At 39.9% G+C, this 26,413-nt stretch overlaps 1 protein-coding gene across 1 annotated transcript in view; it reads left to right on the forward strand.

Annotated features, from left to right (window-relative positions):
- The window catches only part of AAMDC (adipogenesis associated Mth938 domain containing), a 40,374-nt gene extending 19,053 nt beyond the window's left edge, over window positions 1-21,321 (forward strand). Inside the window, exons 3-4 of the mRNA XM_080817824.1 lie at window positions 18,225-18,320; window positions 20,307-21,321. Of these exons, the coding sequence (XP_080673950.1) occupies window positions 18,225-18,320; window positions 20,307-20,447 (237 nt within the window). The 3' untranslated portion in view covers window positions 20,448-21,321. The remainder of the gene's footprint in view (window positions 1-18,224; window positions 18,321-20,306) is intronic.
- The last annotated feature ends 5,092 nt before the right edge of the window (window positions 21,322-26,413 follow it).

Raw genomic sequence — 26,413 nt, forward strand, 5'->3', positions numbered from 1 at the left:
CTGATATGCAGAATTTAAGAAACAAGGCAGAGAGGATCATAGGGGAAGAGAGTTAAAAATGAAACAAGATGAAACCAGAAAGGGAGACAAACCATAAGAGACTCTTAATCTCAGTAAAGAAACTGAGGGTTGCTGGAATGGAGGGGGAGTGGGAGGGCTGGGGTGGCTGGGTGATGAACATTGGGGAGGGTATGTGTTGTGGTGAGCACTGGGTTTTGTGTAAAACTGATGAATCACAGACCTGTACCCCTGAAACAAACCTCTGTACACAAATGAAAAAATAGTTGAATATTGAAAACCTTAGCATACGAATAGTTTACTATAACTCCAAATGTATACAATTTGTAAACAAAATGATTTTATACTTCTAGAGTATCACATTCTATGGGACATAGATAAAATTTCTCATTAAAAATTAAAAAAGAAAAAGACTGTAAGAATGGCAAGTGCTGTTACTTCAGTATCAGTTGATCATTCTGATTTTCAACTGTCTCTTCACTTTGGCCTCTGGGAATTTCCCTTTCCTTTGCAAGCTCAGCTAAGCATTTCAAGGGATATTTATTTTTATCCAGCATTTGTAGGCATTTTGTTTAAAGAAACTTTTCTCAAGTGTAATAGTTTATCACATTATAAACAATCACACCTACATAAATCTGCATAGTAAACAGTCATACCTACATAACTGGGCTCCACAGAAGAAGAGAATTTCAGCACATGCTTTCTGTTCATGCCTTGGTTTTGAACCACATGCTCTCATCATTTTGGTCCAGGCATCTAGTTGCTTGTTAGTTACTAACCTTGATCTTAAAGGAATATATTGGATTGGTTAAAGGATTGAGATATAGAAGGGGCAGAATGAGAGAAGGCTGAGGAATAAGAAGACATAAGGCTTTTGAACCAAATGACTCCACTGGATTATTTTATAGAGTGAAGCCAGAGTGTAAGACGTAGGCAGTAGTATGGTTCACAGATGTCTGCAGTGTTGAGTTTATACCTTTTTCAGTGGACAAGGCATAGTCACTTGAGATATTTATGCAGGAGACTGATATGTCTGACAAAGATTATCCAGATTATGGCTGTAAGATATATTGGAGTACTAATTTATGAGTGTGCCACATTGAAGAGATTTTTTTCCTCCTCAGAAATGGATTTAACACTATATAGTGTGCTTTTCCCAAATAGGACTGTATGAATTAATATCACTATTAACCTCAACCTTTATTTAAGGAAAATTAAGGACAGAGAAGTTATATAACTTGCATAGACACAGAGCTAAAAAAAATGTGAAATCAAATAGCAAACCCAGGTCACATTCTAACTTGATTTCCCATTCCTTCCTACTATATCATCATTCCTCTTATAAACTTTAAGCTTAAAAACTATAAAACTGAAACTATAAAAAACTGTAAAACTAAAAAACCCTATAAAACTGAGGAGGTACCATTGATGATAATAGGAAGATAGGAAAGGGTTGCCATAAATTCAATTTTGAAATTTAAAGTTTTATTTGTCAGGGTGCCTGGATGGCTCAGTTGTTGGGCCTCTGCCTTGGCTCAGGTCATGATTCCAGCGTCCTGGGATCGAGCCCCGTATAAGGCTTCCTGCTCCTCGGGAAGCCTGCTTCTCCCTCTCCCCTTCCCCCTTCTTGTGTTCCCTCTCTTTCTGTCAAATAATAAATAAAATCTTTAAAAAAATAAAGTTTTATTTGTCAGTAGGATAAGCAAGAGGAGGTAGTCTAGAAGACTGGAGGTTCTAGTTGGGATAAGAGCTGGGAGAGATAGAGGAAAAACCGAGGTGTTGATCTATAGCTCACCTAGATAGAGGCAGACGGACATGGACTCAAAGGCCATGGAGTCTTCACTGACATAATGGAGACAGCCTACTTCACAGGGCTGATCTAAGGATTAAAGTGTGCTAGATGGGATGTAGGCAATAAATGGAGCTGTTATTGTTAAGTCAGTAGTAGTGTGGGTGGAAATGAGACTGTTGAAAACTATTAAGAAGGTGAAATTGACAGGATAAGGCGATTTGTTGGATTTAGCAGGCGAGGGAGAATTCTAGCATGGATAACTGGGTACATGGTGGTGCTGTTCATTGAGATTGGGTATATCAGAGCAGGAATAAATGTGTTTGTGTTTAGAGCAAAGGCTGAGTAGAGAAAATGGTGTATGCTGAACCTGAATTTATATTAGGGCTTCTAGATAGAGATATGTAGTAGACATTTAGGTTCGTAAGTCCCGGCACTGTCACATTTTAGCTGGGTAACCTTAAACAAGTTATTTAGCCTTTCTGTGCCTCAGTTTAGTTGTCTATAAAAGGAGAAGAATAATGTCTGTTTGTCATAGGTTGATGTAAGAGTATGTCATGGGTTGGGAAGAATAAATTTTTTAAATGTATGCAACTTGCCTTCATGCAAATTCATTCTTTTCTCTCAGTCAGTATTTCTCAGTGTCATTCATGAATCTCTTGCATCACAATCACCTAGAGTGCTTGTTTAAAATGCATGTTCTTTATCTCCCTCATTCTCCCAAACTACTCAATCAGAATCTTTTGCGGGTGGGACCTGGAAAATAATATACTTAAGGGGGTTGCTTTGAATACTAAATATGTTCATCTTTGTAAAGCTTCTACCACAGTGCCTGTTACATAGTAGATACTTCATTTTTTATAGTGATACACTTCCAAAATTTCCTTTCAATCCACATCTCCTATATTTTATAACACACCTAAAGACCTAGTCATTCCATACCAAATACTAACTCCCTTACAAACTTACCATGATCTTTCATTCCTTTGTACTTTTGCTAAAACCATTTCATTTACTTGAAATTACCTTCTTCCCTTTATACCTGATGAAATCTTACATGTCCTTCAATTCTTAGCCTTTGTATTATCTCCTCTATGTAGCACTTCCTGATAATCCTTGTGAGAACAAGCTGCTCTCTTCTTGTTATTTCTGTAATACTTTGTGCCTCTACTCTAGCACTTTGTATAGTCCACCTGTATTTTTTTTTAAGATTTTATTTATTTATTTGACAGAGATCACAAGTAGGCATAGAGGCAGGCAGAGAGGGGGGCAGGGGGAGAAGCAGGCTCCCTGCGAAGCCAGATGCGGGGCTCAATCCTAGGACCCTGAGATCTTGACCTGAGCCAAAGGCGGAGGCTTAACCCACTGAGCCACCCAGGTGCCCCCACCTGTATTTTAATGAGTATTTATCTGTTTCCCTCATTAAGTGGTGAACTCCCTAACGGCAAGAGTTATGCATTTTAGCACAGTGCCTGCAAACTGGGATCTCAATATTTGCTGCATTTGTCATTATAGATATTATTAAACATTTCTTTTTTATTCTTTGCGACGTTCCCTCTGAGGAATCACATTGTAATTCCTTTTTTTTTTTTAAGATTTTATTTATTTATTTGAGAGAGAGAGAGAGAGAGAGAGTGTGAGCTCAAGCAGAGGGAAGGAAAGGGAAGAGGGGCATGGGGGGAGGAAGAGTGGAAGGGAGAAGGACAAGCAAACTCAGTGCTGAGCAAGGAGCCCTGCTTGGGGCTCAAGCCCCCATCCCTGAGATCGCCACCTGAACCAAAACCAAGAGTTGGATGTTTAACCGAGTGAGCCATCCAAGTGCCCCACATTGTGATTCCTTTTTAATTAGTTTAAAAGGGGAAGATTTGTCTAGGTGGTACGGTCAGTTGAGGGTCCAGCTCTTGGTTTTGGCTGGGGTCATGATCTTGGGGTTGTGGAATTGAGCCCTACTTCGAGCTCCAGGCTTGGTGCAGAGTCTGCGTGGGATTCTTTCTTCCTCTCCCTGCCCTTCCTACTTGTGCTCTCTCTCTCTTTAAAATAAAAAATATTCGGGACGCCTGGGTGGCTCAGTTGGTTAAGCCGCTGCCCTGGGCTCAGGTCACGATCCCAGGGTCCTGGTCTGGAGTCCTGCATCGGGTTCCTTACTCTGCAGGGAGCCTGCTTCTCTCGCTGCCTCTGCCTGCCTCTCTGCCTGCTTGTGTGTACTCTCTCTCTGGCAAATAAATAAAATCCTAAAAAAAATTTTTTTAATTAAAAAAATAAAATAAAATAAAAAATATTAAAATATATATATATATGGCAGATTTTATCATGATTACATAATGGAAATATCAAGAAAATGTATTGTCTTCAACTAGTGTCCTTAAAATAACAATACTAAATACTATTGTTAAATAATACTAAATACTACTACCTCCTCCCAAAACTCTACCAGTCATTAAACAACTATTATGTATGTAGTCAAATACAGCTTTTCCAGGATCACACAACTAATCATTTTTGGAACTAGGATTTGAACCTGAGTCCTACTCTAAAGCCCATACTTTTCTACTATCTCATACTGTCTTTGCTCATTTCTATCCTGAAGTAATAATTGTCTTACAGGAGAAGACTTTTCTATGTGTAAACATACATGGGTCATTCATGTATATATTCTTTTGTTAGGGTGAAAGGAGTCAAGAAGGAAAATATAACAAGTTTAAAATTAAAAGAAAGCCAAACTGGGGTGCCTGGATGGCTCAGTTTGTTATGCATCCCACTCTTGGTTTCAGCTCAAGTCATGATCTCAGGGTTCTGAGTTTGAGCCTCAAGTCAGGTTCTGCACTCAGTGTGGAGTCCACTTGTCTCTCTCCCGCCCCTTCTGCCCCTTCCCCACTTTCTCTCCAAAAATAAATAAAAAGGGGGGGGGCAGAAAGCCAAACCAGTTACCCAAGGGCAACTAAAGGAAACTTTACTCCAACTTCTAATGTTGAAAACTGTATGACCTACACAACACCTATATGAATAGCACAGTAAATTCCCCTACACCCTTTTTTTTTAAAAGGTTTTTATTTATTTATTTATTTGACAGAGAGAGAGATCACAAGTAGGCAGAGAGGCAGGCAGAGAGAGAAGCAGGCTCTCCGCTGAGCAGAGAGCCCGACATGGGGCTCGATCCCAGAACGCCGGGATCATGACCTGAGCCGAAGGCAGAGGCCCTAACCCACTGAGCCACCCAGGCGCCCCTCCCCTACACCCTTTTTAAAAAAAGATTTTATTTATTTATTTGTCAGAAAGAGAGAGAAATAGAGAACAAGCATAAGCAGGGGTAGGGGCAGAGGGAGAAGCAGGCTCCCTGCCAAGCTGGGAGCCTGATTCAGGACTCGATCCCAGCACAACTCAAGCCGAAGGCAGATGTTTTCTGAGCTACCCAGGTATCCCTCCCCTATACTCTTAATGTAATAATCTCAAGTACAACAATTACTTTATTTTCTTCTCTAAACACACACACACACACACACACACACACACTTCCCCCCACCCCTGAATCATTTCAGTGTAAATGTTAGATATCATATTTCAGCATTTCTTTCCCAAGAACATGAACATTCTCCTACATAACTACAATATCATTATCATAAATAAGATTATCTTTGGTACAATAACATTATCTAGTATATAGTCTATCTTCAAATTTCCCTGAAGTCCCCAAAATGTCCTCTAGAACTTTTGTTGGTTTTGTGGTTTTACTTTTATATATAATATAGGCAATAGGTATAAAGTAGAACATAGTTCTCAGAAAGTTGTAGAATTGACAACACCAGAGGGTCTGGTGCTCAGGGTAATGCTACCTAAGGAAAGACAGCTGAGCTGAGCTATTCCTAACCCTTTCAGCACTTGGATTTGTTTGCTTTTGCTTTTGTTTTCCCATTCACCTTGTAAACCTAGTTGACAACAGAAGGCCTATGCTGAGCTGCTTCTAGGTTGAACCTCTTCTCCTTTTTTTAAATTTTGAAAATTTTCAAACCTGCATAAAAAAATAAGCACTTGTATACCATCAACCTGCACTCACCAATTGTTAACATTCTGCCAAATTTACTTTGTCTTTCTCTGGCATACACACTACCCCACTCCCTCTCCCTTTTTCAATGACATTTTTGCTGAATCATTTGAAAGTGTTACATTGTGACACTTCATACTTCTATGAACCCTAAACACTGCAGCATGTATCTACTAAAACAAAGCCTTCTGCCAGACAAAATCATAAAATTATACTCAAGGAACTCAGCATTGATATAATATTATGTAACATCAACTCCATAGTCAAATTATAATAATTGTTCCAATAAAATAATATTTTTAAAAAAGATTTTATTTATTTATTTAACACAGAGAGAGAGATCACATGCAGGCAGAGAGGCAGGCAGAGAGAGAGGGGGAAGCAGGCTCCCTGCCGAGCAGAGAGCCTGATGCCGGGCTCGATCCCAGGACCCGGAGATCGTGACCTGAGCCGAAGGCAGAGGCCTAACCCACTGAACCACTCAGGGGCCCCTAAAATAATATGTTTTTTTTTTTTTCCAAAAGATTTTTATTTACTTAATTTGACAGAGATCACAAGTAGGCAGAGAGACAGGCAGAGAGAGGAGGAAGCAGGCTCCCTGCTGAGCAGAGAGCCTGATGTGGGGCTCGATCCCAGCACCCTGGGATCATGACCCAAGCCGAAGGCAGAGGCTTTAACCCGCTGAGCCACCCAGGTGCCCCTAAAATAATATGTTTTATAACTTTCCTCATCAATTCAAGATATAGTCAAGGGTCACGCATTGCATTTTGTTGTGATGTTACTTTTTCGTTTTGTTGCTGTTGTCATGTTTCTTTAGTTTGTTAATCAAAAATGAGTTGCTCCCCATTTTTCCCTCTTTTATCACATGGGTATTTTTGAAGGATCTAGGCCAGTTGTTTTGTAGAACAGCCTACAATTTATATTTGTCCGATTTTTTTCTACCATCATTAGATGCAAGTTAATCATTTTTGACATGAATGCTTCCCAGGTCGTTGTGTCTTCAATGTATCATATCTGGGGGCAATGTAAAGTCAGTTTGCCCAGTTACTGATGAGGTTATGTTTGATCATGTGGGTTAGATGGTGGTAAAGGTACATTTTTCCATTTGTAATCAGTTAGTACTCTGTAGCGTAATAGTTTGAAACTTTATAATATCTTGTTCCACAGCAACCTTTTTAGCCAGTGGTTTTAGCATTGACCACTGATCCTTGCCTGACTTTACTAAATTAATGGTTACAAAATTATGGTGATTCTGTCATTCCTTCACATTCATTAGCTGGATTCTTACATAAGGAAGAGCTTTCCTTTGGCCACTCCCACCATTTTTAGTATTACTATGGGCTCATACTATCTTTTAAAATTTAATGTATGCTATGTTCTGAATGTGTGTGCCTTCCCAAAATCCATTTGTTGAAATCCTAACACCTAAAGATGATGGTTTCAGAAGGTGGGGACTTTGAGTGCTTAAGTCATGAAGGTGTAGCCCTCATGAATGGGATTAGTGCCTTAGAAAAGAGGCTGCATTGGTGCGAAATAAAGCTTTGCTTGACCTTCAAAAAAAAAAAAAAAAGAAAAGAAAAGAGTCTGCAGAAAGATCTCTTCCACCACATGAGAACAGAAAAGGCATCGTCTCTGAACCAGGAGGAAGGACTTCACCAAGACTCAATCCATGATCATGGATTTCTAGCCTCCAGAACTGTAAGAAATAAATTCCTACTGTTTATAAGCTACCCAGTTTGTGACCATTTGTTACAGCCACTTAAGCAGAATAAGATAATGTTTTAATCCACTGCGATTTGTAATATTTTTGAGGTTAAAATTGTCCCACACTTGGCCAGTGTTCTTCTTTTTTTATGATTTTAAGATTTTATTTATTTATTTGACACAGAGAGCGAGAGAGCACAAGCGGAGGGAGTAGGAGAGGGAGAGTGAGAAGCAGACTCCCTGCTGAGCAGGGAGCCTGATGCAGGGCTCCATCCCAGGACTCTGGGATCATGACCCGAGCTGAAGGCAGATGCTCAACCATCTGAGCCACTCAGGCGCCCCAGGCCAGTGTTCTTTTGATATGTTCCCATCAGTTTTTTTACCACTGCCTTGTTTTCTGGGATAGTAAGATATATTATCCCTGGATTCAGCTATTTCTTCAAGGAGCCCCGGTTCCTTTTAGTGAAGAATGGCATCTAGAAATCAAGAGCTGGATATTAGGTGTGCCCATTGTTACTGAGAAGTCACTCCATCTATACCCTTTCAGTTTACAGAGCCGTGTGTGTGTGTGTGTGTGTGTGTGTGTGTGTGTGTGTGTAAAAGAGTTTATAATGATACCTCCAGTTTAATCCAGCACCTCAAGATTCTTTTATTCCCCCATTCCATATCTGTGCCTTTCTTCTCCCACAGAGAACCTGAGTTCCAAAATCTATCAATATAATTACTTATTTGGTGTGTTCTACTATATACACAAAACAGTTTTGAAATCACTACGCCAATACCACTACCAACATCAAGATCACAAAATAAAATTCAAGATCTTTATTTTTTTTTTAAGATTTCATTTATTTATTTGACAGAGATCACAAGTAGGCAGAGAGGCAGGCAGAGAGAGAGGAGGAAGCAGGCTCCCTGCTGAGCAGAGAGCCCGATGCGGGGCTTGATCCCAGGACCCTGAGATCATGACCCAAGAGGAAGGCAGAGGCTTTAACTCACTGAGCCACTGAGGCGCCCCAAAATTCAAGATCTTTATAGGTATTTTCGTACTTGGAACACATCCCATTTAGGCGTACAGTCAGAACACTTAAAAAGTTAACTTCATTTATCTTTTCTTTTTGTTGTATCATCAGTTGGATATAATTGATGTCATTGATTCTGTTGGCATGCTGTCTTAAGTGTCCCCCTACTTCCTGTCTTTGTTGATTTAATTTTTTTTGAATATATAAAATATGTATATGGTTCAGAAGTCAAAACAATTTAGCAAGGTACACTTAGGAAAGTCTACTCCTTTTCCTGTTTTTTCTATCCCATACCTACTTCATTCCAGTAGGTCAGTGTCTATTTTTATTAGTTTATAGTTTATCTGTTCTGTATTAAAAAAAAATAAGCAAATACACATCCAGATACATACATACATTCTTTTGCTCATATTCCACTGAAGTTTATATTGGTTATAGCATATCACATTGCCATAGCTAATTGCAAGGGAGAACAGAAAATAGAGTCTCTAGCTGGGGGGCCATATGAGCCAGAGTAGAGGCAGAATGGATTTTGAAAGAACAACTAGCAGTCTGCCACTTGCCACTAGGAGATGTGAGGGCAAGTCTGCTAACGAGGTTTTGGAAAATATTTCCACTCTTCTAATAAAGAGGCATATTACTAGATCACATATCTGTTTTTAATATTTCAGTCTTTTTAGTTGTATAAAATCTGTTGTCTTTGCAGTTCTATATATTTGATACTGTGCATTTTAAAATTTTATTTTGAGAAGGGGGCCGTAGGCTTTGCCAGATTGCAAGTGTGGCCTCTGTCACCAGAACCAAAAACAAAACACAAAACGCAAATATGCCTCTGCGCTGGCAGAGACAGGAAGATCGTTTAGGAGGCTCTTAATTCAGGCAAGCGATAATGAGAATGTGAGTCAGGCAGTGTCCACGGGGGACAGATACCAGAGATCCTATAACCTTCACTCACAGAATCTGCTTTTATCAGCAACACAGCCAGATAACAGCATTGCCACTAACCGCTTATTTGAGCAGAAGGAAATGCTTCCTTGAAAGGTAATTCAGGAATGTTTTCTCTTCAAATTTAACATAAAATAGGAGGAGATGTCCCAGCCATCTAAGATGCCACTTTGTTGTTTAGCTGGGATAATGAACGTTATTATTAGCTGGACATTTTCCCACAATTAATAGTCTTCCCTCGAGAAAAAAACAGTAAGCTTTTACAACCTCACATGGTGTGACGGAAAGCCTCTTAAAGAAGAGGAACAGAACCAGACACTCACGCAGGGAAGAGAGCCTTAGTGGTTTGCCCCAAGGGATTGGAAGAAGCGGAGGAGGAGCTGGTGACAGGTGGAGGACACCTCAATAACAGCCTGATGCTCCAATCACAGGCCTCTGCACGAGGCTGTGAGTAATCACCCGCCAGTGCCTGGATCTACAGGCTGTTGCAGACTTCTCTTCACTGCTCTGTATGTGACACCGTGGGCCTGCAGTCTAGCACGCAGCAGCCAGATTTGTCACTTGAGTTCCATTGATCTAGCGTCTCTGATGGGCTGCGGCTGTCTTCAGTCTCTGAATCTCCCAAGGATTATGGTTTTGCACTCTTTCTGACCTTTCGCTTGATTTTGAGCAGTGTCTTGTTTCCTTATACTAGAATGTGAGCTCTTATTGTCTGTCAATCATGACGCTCCTCAAAGAAGATGCAATTCTTTGTTAGATGAAGCAATCTTTTGATATTTCAGTTAAGTGCATTTACTTAAGGAAGGTGAAATCCTGATTTGTAATTCTATTAAATATTTACCTTGGTCATAGCCCCAGAAAAATATTTTAAGTTCTGTATAGCATAACTGCAGCTCAGGGTGGTTCTAGGATTGATCACAGACCCACTGAACTAAAAAGGCATCTAATCTAATCCTCTTACATTGCTTTAAGAACCAATCGTTGTAATCACGTGAAAAAATACCCCCTTTATTTTGCCTTTTAAACACTTATGAATCGAAATAACTTTCCAGAAAAAGGATCTGTCCTCCCCCATTCTCCTCTGATCTTCATGGAGAACAGTAAAGCTGGAGCCAGAGGTACTGTTCAGAGCCACCTGGACACTAGCTCTGCATTGTCTTCCAAAAGGAGGAACATACCCCTAACTGCTGATCAGTTTGGTTCACTCTGACATGCGGGTGTTCCAACTTAGAACGCTCTTTGATAGTCCTGTAAACCTAGGCTTATACAGTGTTAAGTGTGAGTTCCTTAGGAAGATGCTAATGACGTTAAGTCTGAATATAAAAGTGTATTAGTGAGAGAGACTGGCTTTTTGTTCTCAGCTCTGGAACATTCACTGACTGGGTGAAAAATGTTGGCAGCACTTGCACACTCCATAAGGAATCAAGAGCCATGGAGAAAGCCAGTAAAGATATGCTGCATTTGCTCGTGCTTGGTGTAGCCACCTGGCTCTTTTAAGTTTTGTTTCCTTGGCTAACCAAATGAGGCAGCGGGAGTATGTATTTGTGCCTGTATGTGGTCTCTTCTGGCTAATCTATATCCTGCCTATACTATATACTTTAAAAAAACTATTTATTTTAAAATAATTTCAGACTTACAGAAAAGTTATAAGAATAGTGAAAAGAGTTCTCATTTTTACCCAGATCCAAATGTTAACATATTATCATACTTTTTTATCATTCTATCAATAGATATTTTTTCTGAACTATTATAGGTCTTATATTCTTTTACCCTATGTACTTGTATGAAGTTCTCAAAAATCAAGGACATTCTCCTATGTAATCACAATACAGTGATCAAAATCAGGAAATAAGTGTTGATACAATTAAATATACAGATATTATTAATATTTTGCCAATTGACCTGATAATACACGTTATATTTACTTGTCATATTAATGAGATCATACAATATGTAGTCTTTTGAGACTTGCTTTTTTCATATAGTATAATACATTTTAGATTCTCTCCTGTTGTTGTATCAATAATTTGATTCTTTTTTATTGCTGAGTAGTATTCCATTGTTGGATTATGACACAATCTGTTTATCCTCTCACCAGTTGGTGAAGATTTGGGTTGTTTCCATGGGACTTCTGCAAATAAGACTGCTTTGAATGGCTGTAGCTAACGCTGCTGTGTGATATATGTGGAAGTTGTCAGGAGAGTAAGTCTCGAGTTTCATGACAAGGAAAAAAAGTTTTTTTTCCCCTTTTTTTGTATCTATATGAGATGATGGATATTAACTAAACATTATAGTAATATGTTAAGTTAGTTTTTTATGCTGCATACCTTAAACTTACATGATGCTGTACATCATTTTTTTTTTTAGGTTTTTATTTATTCATTTGACAGACAGAGATCACAAGTAGGCAGAGAAGCAGGCAGAGAGAGAGGAGGAAGCAGACTCCCTGCTGAGCAGAAAGCCCGATGCGGGGCTCGATCCCAGGACCCTGGGATCATGATCTGAGCCGAAAGCAGAGGCCTTAACCCACTGAGCCACCCAGACGCCCCATGTACATCATTTATATCTCAATAAAACAGGGGGAAAGTATACAGTGGAAAAGGCAACTTCAAAGTCTAGGAAATAAAAAACTTAATCTCTCCTTTCTCCAAAAAAGCTGCTGTACACATTCTATACATATTTTTGTGTGAATGTGCTGAGTTGTGTGATAAATATTTTGGGGGGGGATTTGTGTGTGACTATGATAAATGTCTGTTTGAGAAAATGCTCAGCTGTTTTCCAGAGTTAGCTTTATACTTTATGCTTCCACTGGCTATGTAGGATAGATCTAATTCATATCTTCACTAGCATTTGATATCTCATTATGGTTTTAAAATGTCCATGGTGATTTATGATATTGAGTGACTTTTCATATTCTTCATAGCCATCCATGTATCTTCTTTGGCAAAGTGTGTGTTCAAATACTTCACCTATTTTTAAAAAAAATTTTAGAAAGGTTTTTATTTATTTGACAGAGAGCACAAGTAGGCAGAGCAGCAGGCAGAGGGAGAGGGACAAGCAGGCTCTCTGCTGAGCAGGGAACCCGATATGGGGCTTGATTCCGGGACCCTGGGACCATGACCTGAGCCAAAGGTTGCCACTTAACCAACTGAGCCACCCAAGTCCCCTACTTCACCTACTTTTTAAAATTGGATTGTTTTTGTATTGTGTTTTGAGAGTTCTTTATGTATTCTGGATAAAGTCCTTTGTTGGATATGTGATTGTGCAAATATCTTCTCCCAGTCTGTAGATTTTTGTTTTATCTTAACAATGGTGAGAGAAAACATGTTATAGTTGAAGAACTGATAGAAGGCCATGCATGACAGAGAACATGAAGAAAGTGGTATGCAGTGAGGCTGCAGAGGAATCTGGGAACTTACAGACCATGTTAAGGAGTTTGGCATTTATTGTTAAGGGCATTGAGAAGTCACGGAATGCTCTTAAGGAGGGGTTACATGAATGGATTTGTGTTTTGAAAAAATTGCTCTGGCTACAGTTTGAAGAATGCATAATTGGAAAGCTACAGTGGTTTTATGGGGACCAATTAGAAAGTTACTGCAATAGTCCAAACAAGAAGTAATGGCAGCATAAACCAGGGTAGTGGCAGTGGTGATGGAGAGGAATGGACATATCCAAGAGAAAATAAGGAAATAAATGTCTAGCTAATGCCCATTATTTCAGTATTTAGGGGAAATCGTATTTTATGTTTAGCAGTAGATTTTTCTTAGATATCTTTTATCTAAAGAACATTCCCTTCTAGTTTCATTTGCTGAGGTTTTTTGTTTTTGTTTTTTAAGATTTTATTTATTTGAAAGAGAGGCAGAGAGAGTGAAGGAGCACAAGCAGGAGGAGCAGCAGAGGGAGAGGAAGAAGCAGGCTCTCTGCTGAGCATGGAGCCCGAAGCAAGGCTTGATCCCAGGACCCTGAGATCATGACCTGAGCCCAAGACAGATGCTTAACTGAGATGCCCATGCTGAATTTTTTTAGATCATAAATACATTAACTTGGTTAAATGCTTTTTGTGCATCAGTTGAGATAATTTACATGCTTTTTTCTTGTTTATAGTGAACTACATTGATTTTTCAGTGTTGAGCTAACCTTGGATTTGTTAATGTTTTCTTGAGGATTTTCATTAAATATTTAAAAGGAAATTCACCAAAGAAGTCATGTGCCTAGAATTTTTTCTTTAAAACCTAGAAAGGTTTTAAATTATAAATTGGGGGTGTGTTGGTGGCTGTCAATTAAGTGGCCAACTCTTGATTTCTACTCTGGTCATGATCCCAGGGTCCTGGGATGGAGCCCTGGGCATCCAGCTACCTGCTTCGCAGGGAGTCTGCTTGAGGATTCTCTCTACCCCTCCTCCTACCCCTCCCCCTGCTCATGCACACTCTCTCTCTCAAGTAAATAGATCTTTTTAAAAAATAAATTATAAATTAAATTTCTAACAGCCATAGGACTACTCAGATTTTCTATTTCTTAAGTATTTTTTATAAATTGTGTTGCTCAAGGAATTTGTCCATTTCATCTGTCATGCTTATTAGTGTAAAGCTGTTCCCAGTATTTTTTTCTTATTCTAATATCTGTAGGATCTGTAGTGATGTCCCCTTAATTCTTGATATTTATGATTTATGTCTTCTCTTTTTTTTCCTTATCTCTTTCAAAGGTTTTATCAATTTTATTAATCTTTTCAAAGAATCAAGTTTTGGGGTACCTTGGTGGCTCAGTTGTTAAGTGTCTGCCTTCGGCTCAGGTCATGATCCCAGTGCCCTGGGACCAGACTCCTCATCCAGCTCCCTGCTCAGTGGGAAGCCTGTTTCTCTCTCTTGCACTTCCTCTGCTTGTGTTCCCTCTCTCACTCTCTCTCTCTGTCAAATAAATAAAATCTTTAAAACGACAACAAAAAATCAAGTTTTGACCTTGTTGATTTTCTGAATTAGTTCCCATTTCATTAATCTGTACACATATATCCATTATTTTCTGTCTTCTACTTACTTTGGATATGATTTGCTTTTCAAGCTTTTTAAAATTATTTTTAAATATTTTATTTATTTATATGACAGAGAGAGACTCAGCAAGCGAGGGAATACAAGCAGGGGGAGTGGGAGAGGGAGGAGGCTTCCCGCTGAGCAGGCAGCCTGACGCCGGGCTTGATCCCAGGACCCTGGGATCATGAGCTGAGCTGAAGACAGATGCTTAACAACTGAGCCACTCAGGCACTCCTTTTCTAGCTTTTTAAAGTGGAGTTTAGACCATTGATTTTAGGCCATTTTTTTCTATAAATATTTAAAGTGATAAATATCCCTCTAAGTATATTTGGTTGTATTCCACAAATTTTGATATATTTTTTCTCTTGTCCTTTGGTTAAAAATACTTTGTTCAATTTCCAATTATTTTGTGGCTTTTCTAAATATCTTATTGTAAACAATTAAATCTATTTTGTCAGGTAACATATTCTGTATTATTTAATTTCTTTGAAATTTACTGAGATTTAAATTATGGCCTTTTAGTCTGTCTTAGTGAATGTTCCATGTATTCATGAAAATATATGTGTTCTGCAGTTGCTGTGTGTAGTAACCCAGAAATATCTATTAGGACAAAATTGATAGTGCTGTTCAAATCTTCCATTTCCTTAAGGATTTTCTTGTCTGTATGTTCTATCAATTACTGAAAGAGAATTGTTAAGATTTCCAGCTATGGTGGTGGTGTCTATTTCTCCCCTTAGTTCTGTTATTTTTGTCTTTATATTCTGTAGGTCCTTTACTAACAGTATACAGATTTGGAGTTGTTATATTTTTGTTGATGAATTGGCCCTTTAAGCATCATATGACACTCTTTATCTGTAGTGATACTTACTGTCTTAAGGTCTACTTAATTTGATATTAACATAACCATATCAAGGGCTCTTGGGTGGTCCAGTTAGTTGGGCATCCAATTCTCAATTTCGGCTCAGGTCATGATCTTGTGGCCATGAGGTTGGGCCCACATGGGACTTTGCACTGCGTATGGAGCCTGCTAAAGATTCTCCCTCTCCCTCTGTCCCACCCGCCAGTCTCTCTTAAAAAAACAAACTATATATATACCCACACACCATCTTTCTTATTAGTGTTTGTGTTTTATCTTTTTTCATCGTTTTACTTTCAACCCATGTCTCTTTTTTTTTCCATTTTATTTTATTTTTATTTTTTTAAATAAACATATAATGTATTATTAGCCCCAAGGGTACAGGTCTGTGAAGCGCCAGGTTTACAGACTTCACAGTACTCACCATATCACATACCCTCCCCAATGTCCATAACCCCACCACCCTCTCCCTTCCTCCCCCCTCCACCGGCCCCGCCACCCTCAGTTTGTTTTGTGACATTAAGAGTCTCTTATGGTTTGTCTCCCTCCCGATCCCATCTTGTTTCATTTATTCTTTTCCTACCCCTCAAACCCCGCCATGTTGCATCTCTACTTCCTCATATCAGGGAGATCATATGATAGTTGTCTTTCTCTGATTGACTTATTTTGCTAAGCAGAATACCCTCTAGTTCCATCCACGTCGTTGCAAATGGCAAGATTTCATTTCTTTTGATGGCTGCATAGTGTTCCATTGTAGATATATACCACATCTTCTTTATCCGTTCATCTTCAACCCATGTCATTAAAGTGCCTACCTTGTAAGTAGTGTTTAGTTCGGTCTTGCTTTTTAATCTAGACAGTCTTTGCCTGAAACTCTTTAGTCCAATGTTATTATTGATATAGCTATGTTTAAGAGTTTCACCTTGCTGTTTTTTGCTTTCTGTTTGACCTGTTTTTTTTTTGTTGTTTGTTTGTTTTTTGACCTCATGTTTTTCATTCCTTCCTTTTTGAGGGTTAATCAACTATTTTTCAAATATTCCATTCTGTATCCTTTTTTTTTTTTTTGCTTATATGTGCATGAGAGATGACAGACAGACAGAGATTGTTCTAGGGAAGATTCAGGTTCACACTTGAACTAACAATTATTCTACATACAATGGGCCAGGCACTGGGCTAAGCACACTCTGTGTGGTCAGTAGGTTTATTTCTTTTGAGTCAAAAATGATGCTCCCTGGATGATAGTATTCTAATGAAGTTCATTAAACTGAAAGTTAAACATGTTTCAGTTCAAATCCCAGCTCCACCGCTTAACAGTTGTGTATCTTGGCCAATGTGTATATATTTTCTGAATTTTAGTTTCCTCATCTATAAAATGAGAGTGGATGTTTTAGTGCTACTTTATAGGATCACTGTAGAGATCACATGGAGCAATTTCTATACATGTATTATGAAAACTGTAATTAAACATGTTAAGATATTTCAGGATTTAATGAAAAGACTCATTTACTTTCCTTTTACCTTTATAAATATATAAATTTCATTCCTATCTCCTCTGTCATCTTTCAAAACTGAGAAACTCTTCTTTCTTTGGTACATTTGTTGTCTTCATGACATTTTCTTTATACTGTGTCTAACTGTGCTTAGAATGTACCCCTTCCACAACCATAGTTCTTTCTGCTCATACTTAAAGACCCAATTAAAATAGCATGTCATACATGACAACTTCTCACTCATATTTACTCACTCGCTCTTCTGAAACCTTTGACTCTACTATATCTCATCCTATTGTAACTATTTCCACGCAATCACTAATCGTACCTCACTAAAACTCGGGACTATTTGGCTTATCTCAGTATTTCCAGTATTGAGTATACAGCCTGGTAGAGAGTAAGTGTACAGGAAATACCTCTTGACTGAATGAAAGGATATAGACAGACAAATGAGGGAAGGAGGGCTTTGGTCTTCGAGCTTCAGTACTCAGAGTGTCATCCCTGTACAGATATGTAATAGGTGAAGCCCAGTGGTTGGGCTGGTATTTACTAAACTCCCACTTTACCATTTGCTGCAGTGGAAGCAACTCGGAAGTTACCATCCTTTAATGTTGGATTAATGTTATTAAGCAGCTGATCTTTAATATCCCTGGGAGAATCTGGCAAGACTTTATGAAGTGACAGGTTTTAAAGCAACAGTTGTTTTTTGGAGTTAAATGGGAAAGGAGCTCAGAAAAAGGTTGATTCTTATAAAATCTCTCCAAAGCTCCAAATTTTGGCTTGGTGTGAAGTGCTTTCTTCTCCCACCCTCTCTCTTTCCGCTCTCTCACCTGTCTCTCCAGCCATACTGAACTACCTTTCATTCTTCGGGCTTTTCTTCCCTCTGAGCCTTTGTTCATGCTAGTCCCTGTGCTTGGAATGCTTTATTCCACTGATTTCCTTTAACCTGGCTAATTCCCATTTGTCCTTTAGGCCTCAGCTTGCATCTCAGCTTACCTCCTCTGGATGCTTCCCTGACCATTTGTCCCGACTCTCCAGGTCTGAATGAGGTGCTCTTTCTCTGTATTCTCACAACATCCTGAACTAATGTCCTTGTAGCACTTGTAAAACTATTGACATTTCTTTTTAGTCTCCTATATTTTTCACTAGAATTAACATTCCTTAAGGCATTGAATCTTCTATTATTCGCAGGGCCCTGAATGGTGCTTGGCACAAAATAAACCTCAGTAAACATTTTCTCAGTGAATTAATAGGTGAATGAGTGAATCCCACAAGAATGCCAACTGCAAAGCAATGTTAAAAGAACAGGTAGCTGGTATACTTTCTCTTTCCACATTCAGCATTCTCCTGGTGTACAGCCTGCAGATGTGGAGGAAGTTGTCAAGAAGGGTGTGCAGACCCTTGTGATTGGCCGAGGGATGAGTGAGGCCTTGAAGGTAGGTATTGGTGAGCACAGCATTCCTGAGGACAGTTGGTGACCTCTTGGACCTTTATCTTACTAATATGTCCTTCTTGGAAGCTCTTCTCAATATATCATGCACCCTCATTTTGCTGAGCCAGTGTATGGCCCAGGATAAAATAAGGGATGCTAGCTAGTACTCTTCCTCATCAGGGCTAGAGTCTCTAGTCCCTATCCAACCCTAGGCCTGTGTTGTTTCAACTATTTTTTTTTCATATTTTTTTAGATGTTATTTGAGAGAGAGAATGTGTGTGTGTGTGTGAGAGAGAGAGAGAGAGCGTGCGAGAGCGCGAGAGCATGAGCAGAGGGAGGGTCAGAGGGAGAAGCAGACTCCCTGCCAAGCAGGGAGCCCAATTTGAGACTCAATTCCAGGATTCCAGGATCATGACCTGAGCTGATAGCAGTCGCTTAACCAACTGAGCCACCCAGACACCTCTGTTTCAACTATTTTTCAGAACTTCTTCACCTGGAATTCTCAAGCTCTATAGCTATCAATATTTGATTCTTTAGATTTTCACAGTACTTCACATTTTTTTTAGTACTTCAAATTTTTATAGTACTTTTTATCCTTTCCTTTTTATCCTTGAACACAATTAAGTTATGCATTTTCCCCTTTCAGAAAAAATACTTATTTTTATAGTATTTATAGAAATAATATATACTTATTGCAAAAGAGTTGATGTAGAAATGTTGAAGTAGAAAAGTGAAAGATCCCTACTCCCATCTCCAAATTCGATGTCTATTGCTCCATGCAGCTGCAAATATATACTCTTATGCATACAGATACACATGTATACACTTTTAAGCGTTTTTATATAAATAGGATCACACTGTACATGTGGGCAGCCCTTCGCATAAGTACACAGAGCTCTACCTAATTCTCTCCTTTATATAAATGTCCTAAAATCTACTTCCCTACCGATAAAGGTGCTCTTTATTTATATATATTTTTAACCTATTTTTTCCCATTGAAATAATTACTTTCTATAAGGCTGTTGTTATTATAAAATTGTTCAAACACAGAAAAATATAGGGCATTTAAAAAATATTTCAGGGCTCTTTCTGAGGAGGTAGAATCTAATTAAAATCTATTTAAAATAATACTCAGCACAAGCCAGAGGTTAAAAAAAAAAATCCAATAATAGCTGCCACTATTGGGAATCTCTTATATAAATTAATTGACAAACATTTATTCAGTGCCTTCTATGGGTCAGACACTCATCTAGGCACTGGAGACAAAATACATAAGATAAACAAAGTTCATGGGCCTCTTGGAAAATAGAACAGTAGACAATTTCAGATCGTAACAAATGCTGTGAAGACAATGGTGACTTAGGAGGGGCTGCTCTAAATGGAGCAGTCAGGAAAGGCCTTTCTAAGGAGATATTTGAGCTGCAGCATCCATACATTGTAAGTAAACTCCATCCTCACACCACCCTGTGTGTATTTTTATCCCCATTTTATAGAGGAGGAAACGGGTTGAGAAACTTTAGATAGCTGGCCTACAGGGCAAAGTTAGACTTTAGACTCAGGTTGGACTGACCCAGACATTCAACATACTGACATTTTCCATGCCTTAGCTGAATTCATTTTCATACCAGCCCTGTGAGCTAGGTATTATTATCCCCATTTACAGACATGGAAACAAAGGGTCAAAGAATTGAATTCACTTACCCAAGGTCACATTGCTAAGATTTAAATCCAAAACTGTCTGACTCCAAAATCCAGTCTTTCCCATTTCCATTTCACTTAAGCTTTGTGCATGCATGACGCTTCTGTCAACTTCTTAGAAGCTTTGTTGAATCCTTGGGGATCCCTGTCAAATTTTGGATGGTGACATGCTGGGTGATCAAGTAGTGACTGTTGTCAGTGTCCAATTTTGTAGAGAACCCTTGACTCATGGCAGGAAAGGAAACCCAAGAGCGCCTTTCCCCGACTTACTCATCTTTTTCCCTCTTCCCAGGTGCCGCCATCAACTGTGGAGTACCTCGAGAAACAAGGCATTGATGTGCGGGTCCTCCAGACAGAGCAGGCAGTGAAGGAGTATAATGCCTTGGCTGCCCAAGGCATCAGAGTGGGAGGGGTCTTCCATTCCACGTGCTGATGGAGCCTTAAGAATAAATCACTAAGCAAAAGTGCCTTTGACCATCACTCTTAGCACTCTCCACACCGGCCTCCCCACGCATTTTTCAACAGCTGTTCATGCCAGGTCCTGTCCTAGGCTTTGGGATGCATAGATGACTAAGACCAGGTCCCTCTGAGGTGAACTGAAAATCCGGAGAGAAGACAGATGTACATAATACACTAAATATTAGGCCAGAAATATGAGAAAATAAAGGCAAAAATAAAGCCTTCTGCTTTGAAGGCCAAGGAAAAGTTCAAGTGCATTAAAATTACATTGCAACTGATGCTCTGGAATGTTTAACCATTAATTCAAACGAATTTTATTGAGTACCTTATATGTCAGACACTGGTATAGGCTTCAGAGACACAGCAATAAAAGTCTTACCCTCACAAAGCTTATATTCTAGTAGGGAAAAGAAACAATAAATACATAATGTAAGGGGCGCCTGGGTGGCTCAGTGGGTTAAACCCTCTGCCTTCGGCTCAGGTCATGATCCCAGGGTCCTGGGATCGAGCCCCGCGTCGGGCTCTCTGCTCAGCGGGGAGCCTGCTTCCCCCTCCCTCTCTCTGTCTGCCTCTCTGCCTACTTGTGATCTCTGTCAAATAAATAAATAAAAAATCTTTAAAAAAACACATAATGTAAGTAGAGCCTGTTATAAAGGAAAGTAAGGCAGAATAAGAAGACAAAGAGTAAAGAAGGCTATTTCAGGGGTGCCTGGGTGGCTCAGTGGGTTAAGGCCTCTGCCTTCGGCTCAGGTCATGATCTCAGGGTCCTGGGATTGAGCCCCGCATCGGGCTCTCTGCTCTGAGGGGAGCCTGCTTCCTCCCCTCTCTCTGCCTACTTGTGATCTGTCAAAAAAAAAAAAAAAAAAAAAGGCTATTTCAGATATGTGGTCAGGAAAAGCTCTGTGCAGATGGCATATGAGCAGACCCCCGAGTGAAGTGACAGAGCCCTCCAGTTACAGCAACAGGAGGAGCTCCGCCATGATACTTGGGTTCTAGGCAAGCTGTTCTATTAGCTAAACCTGAGCCTGGCTGGATAGTTCTATTTGGGCTGCAGATTCTCTTGCTATAAAATGATGGGGCTGGACTAGTTGCTCTGTAACCGCCATGAATAGTCTTTGTTCCTTTAAATACCAAGTATCTTTTGTGAAGGATTAGAATAGACAGAACTATGATAAATTATCAACATCACCTTACTTTTCATTCCTCCCCCTCTTTAAGGAGTTATGAGTATGGGCTTTGGTGTCAAATAGCCTTGACTTTGAACTGTGGCTTTCTGCCACTCGCTGGTTGGGGATTTATTTAATCTTTTAGAGTTGCACTGTTCTCATCTGTAAGATTGGGATAATAATTAGTACCTGGAGTTATTTTGTAGGTATTAAATGGGGGTGATTCATACAATGTCTTAGCACACTGCTTTGCATGTAGTAAGGACTCAATAAACTGAAGCCATTGTTATCATTATATTTTGATTAATGGGTCTGCTCTGTGTCAATTAGTTTCACTTATGGTTTGTAATACAGCAGCCTATTTCATAGGCTCATAGAATGCTGGAGCCCAAAGGAACTATCGACTATTCTCTCACTGAATATCTTTCATGCCTATTTCTGGAGTCTCTTACTAAAGTTTTTATGACTACTTATTGCTGGGCCCTGGGAGTACAGGAATGAGTAAGTTATAATTTCTGCCCTCAGGAGTTACATGGGAGAGAAAACTAAACAGACATTGATACAGTGTGTTAACATTATAATAGTTACAAGGTCCAATGATGGCCTAAAGGATGGCCTACTACCAGGATGGAAGGGAAAGTAAGGAAGACATCACTAAGACCATGACACAAGCTGAGTCTTAAAAAATAAGGTATTTGTTTATTCACCAAACATTTGGCAACTTTTTTTTTTTAAGATTTTATTTATTTATCTATTTGACAGACAGAAATCACAAGTAGGCAGAGAGGCAGGCAGAGGGAGAGAGAGAAGGAAGCAGGCCCCCCGCTGAGCAGAGAGCCCAATATGGGGCTTGATCCCAGGACCCTGGGATCATGACCCGAGCCGAAGGCAGAGGCTTTAACCCACTGAGCCACCCAGGCGCCCCCATTTGGCAACTTTTAACTAAACATTTACTAGGTCAAGTATTTATCACAACCATAATTAATATCCCAGCCCTTGTTGAAGTCACAGCCCCAGAAAGCTGGTTTTTGCTCCATGTGATCCTGTCACAGGCTTGGCCCAATTGGGCATCTGACTATGCAGCCAGTCCACAGACTGAACAGCAACTTAAGATGTAGCTTGGCAAGAAAACGTGAGCAAAGCCCATTGGAATGGAAAGCAAAGAGATCTTTCCAAGTTCACCCTGCAAGGAAGTGACAGAGCCAAGATTAGAACCTGATGCTGTGTCTTGATCTCTTTCTACTATATACCTCCTTAAAAGGCCCATGGGAGTTGAGGTACCTCACTGGCTCAGTCAGTAGAGCATATGACTCTTGATCCCAGGGTTGGGAGTTCAAGCCCCACAATGGGCATAGAGTTCAAGGAGGAAAAAAAAAAAAAAAAACTTACCATGGAAGTAAGATCCTCACAGATCTGACTCCCAGCCTAGAGGTCTGGGCAAGTCCTGTTTAGTGCCCTTTCTGCAACCAGCCAGTTGGCAGATACAGGATCTTTCTAGATCTCAGCTCAAAAAGCCAGGCACCTGTGTAGCTAGGAGGGTATTTGATAAAATTCAGATTGTTTCTCTATTGATGCAATCGACTTTTTTTTTTTTGTTAAGTGAAATGTAAAGTTAGACATCCAGTGGGTGTTGGACTAGGTGTGGGTGTAATCCATGTTCCTAAGCAAGTTGTTTCCACATTAGAGAGAACTTAGCACAAACTTCTTAGAGACAGAAATCTCTGGCACTGAGATCATTAAACTTTGTATAGAACCTGCTCATAAATAGCTCCTATTTCTGAATCTGTTCTACATGGTCATTGCTGAAAATGGACAGAACCTGGAGAGAAGCTGTTTTTCCACATGATACTACACTTAGTCCCATGTCTTCATCATTAAGCCCTTTGATTTGATTTGCAGGTAGCACAGCCTTCACTCTGCCCACACTTAATTTCTTCTAGCTTGAGTGGTTCCTAAGACAAGAATTCTACCAAATGCTTTCTGTGTGCCCTATAATTCTCTTTGCAGAAGTCAATCATGTCAAAGCCAAATATAAAGTCCTTTTGGAAACCTGAATTCCCAGAGCTGGCTTTTGCAGGTATGCCATGGTACTGCTAAGTTTGCTCCGGATTCATAGACTCATTCACTCTTTTCCCACCTGGTATGTGCCTGTCACTGTGCTGGGGATACCACACACGGGTTCTTACTGTGCAGGGACTCAGATTAGTTGGAAGAGACAGACTTGTAAACATATGGTGATGGTATGGACATTGCAAACTGCCACAAATCTACCTAGAGAGCAGTTTTATCTCAGGATAACCTTAACGTTTATTTTTTTTTTAAAGATTTTATTTATTTATTTGACAGAAACAGAGAGATCACAAGTAGGCAGAGAGGCAGGCAGAGAGAAAGGGGGAAGCAGGCTCCCCACCGATCGAGCCCGACTGGGGGCTCGATCCCAGGACCCTGAGATCATGACCTGAGCTGAAGGCAGAGGCTTAAAACCCACTGAGCCACCCAAGGGCCCCTCATTTATTTTTTAATTGGGCTTTTTTTTTTTTACATGAAAATGCAGTTTTCTGGCTCTTCTGGAAGAACCAAAAGATCTGATACCACCAGGCTCACACTTAAAAACCACTGAGCAGAGCTGAAGAGCAACTACCTTCTGACCCTGACTGAAGACAATGGAAGTTCTATTACCTTCCTACAGGCCACTTGACTCCTTTTTTCCTGCCTACCTTTCTTTAAAACAGGTTTCCATTTGTGAACCTGCAACAGATACTTAAATAAATATGCTTCAAGAACACACAAAAGGCTGTCAGAACACAGAGGCAATGCGCCAAGCCCATAGGAGACATAAAATACCTTCTAGAATGAGGCTCAGTCCCGGAGAATGAGAAGCTGGCACAGGAGACCCTCTGAGGAACCTATTCCAGGGCTCAGGAGGTCCAAAGGTCTGAGACAAGACAGCATGGTGAGTGTTGGGCATAACTACAGGAATTCTCTATTGCCAGGGAAGTACACAGAATGTGTGGCACAGGCTGTATGAGGCCGGAGATGACAGAGGCATGAAGAGCCTTTGAGAACAGGACTTTAGATTTAATTCTGGGGCCAGCAGTGGGCCTTAGTCAAAGGGACTAAGCAGGGGAATGACCCGAACAGATCTGGGTTTTAGAAAGATCACTCTGCAAGCTGTGTGAAGAATGGACTGAAGGAAGCAAGATCTGAGGCAAGATCTTTAAGTGGCTAATGCCACATTTTAGGAGATGATGGTGTTCTGTACTAGGATAGAAACCGAGTATGAGAAGAAGATTGAGTCAAGAAATATTTAAGGAAGCAGAATCTAAAGGGCCTGTTTATCTGAGGGGTGCAGGAGTCCAGTGTGACACAGGTTTCTGGCTTTGACTGCTGGATATGTGGGAGACCACTTACACAGAAAAACAGACCCGTTACGGAAACCATGTTGGACTAAAAAGCAGGAGGCCTGGGTTCCAGCCTTGGCATTACCATGAATTCAGTCTCATGTTTCACAGAATCTGATAATTCAGGGTTTTCAAAGGAATTTATTTTATTTTTAAATTTTTTTTTAAATTTAATTAACATTCAAAGGAATTTAAAAGGTTGAGTCCAATCTCTTATATGAGACTTGAATTCCTCTGCAAGAAACTTGTCAGGAGCCTGTTCAACCTCTGCTAAACGCATCCAACATGGACAATTAATCTCCTAATGCAACCCCTTCCATTCTTACACAGCTTTTAAAAAACTTCTCTTGAAAGTATGCAAAAATCTGCCCCTTAGTTTATCTCTAGCTTTGGTGGAAAAAAATACCCTATTTTGCATGTTAAGACCTAGGCTAAAGTCCTGGCATTTCCCTTTAGGAGAAAAACATTACCTCAAAACCTCAATTTCCTCACCTTTGAAATGGGGGATGACTTGAGGATTTCTATAGCAGGGGTACCATAGCTGAAGAGGATGCAGCACAGCCTTCACACAGAAGCCTTCACACTTTCTATAGCGAGTGCATGAGGCGCTCGGTCGGTGGGCAGCCATGGGTCTCAATGTCTTCAAGCTCTGACCCAGCCATCATCAGATGGTGCTTGGGTAAGAACAGCGACAGGATTTGGCCTAGCTCCCAGCTCTTTTATCACCAGGGCAGGCACTTTTGTCACAGTATCTTTTTGATACATGAGAGCTCACCGATGTTACATTCCTGAGATACATGAAACAAGCAAGCCCACTAGAAAAGTAACCTAGCTCCTTGAAGAACTTGCTTCCCTTAGTGCCACTCTGGCAGGGATGGCGTTCTGGAGCCAGACTGCCTGCGTTCAAACCCCAGCTCTGTCATCTACTAGTTGTATGACTGAGGCCAAATTACTTAATTTTCTAAATCTAACTGCGTTGCTTATAAAACAAAGAAAACAGTACCTACTTCATAGGGTAGCTGTGAGGGTTAAATGAGTTAATTCATGGAAAAGGCTAACATCACTGCCAGTTACAAATCAAGTGCATTAAACCAAAAGCCAAACATGCTTGAATTCAAATTCCAGCACCCCCTGAGTCGTTCTATAATCCTGCTATTATTTTTATAAGCTTTCCAAGTACCACATAAGATCAAGACTGGCTGCAGATTCAGATTCTACCAAGCATTATTTGATTAAACCCATTCAACAACACTTAAGGTATAATTATCTCTATTTTATGGCTGAGGAAAGCCAGGTTTAGAGAGCTAAAGATTTAAAGGCTTTTTCCCTATACTTTCCCAGAGGTGGTAGAGCCCAGGCCTTGGGAACCATCT

The sequence above is a fragment of the Martes martes genome (assembly GCF_963455335.1).
Source record: "Martes martes genome assembly, chromosome: 10".
NCBI classification, from domain to species: domain Eukaryota; kingdom Metazoa; phylum Chordata; class Mammalia; order Carnivora; family Mustelidae; genus Martes; species Martes martes.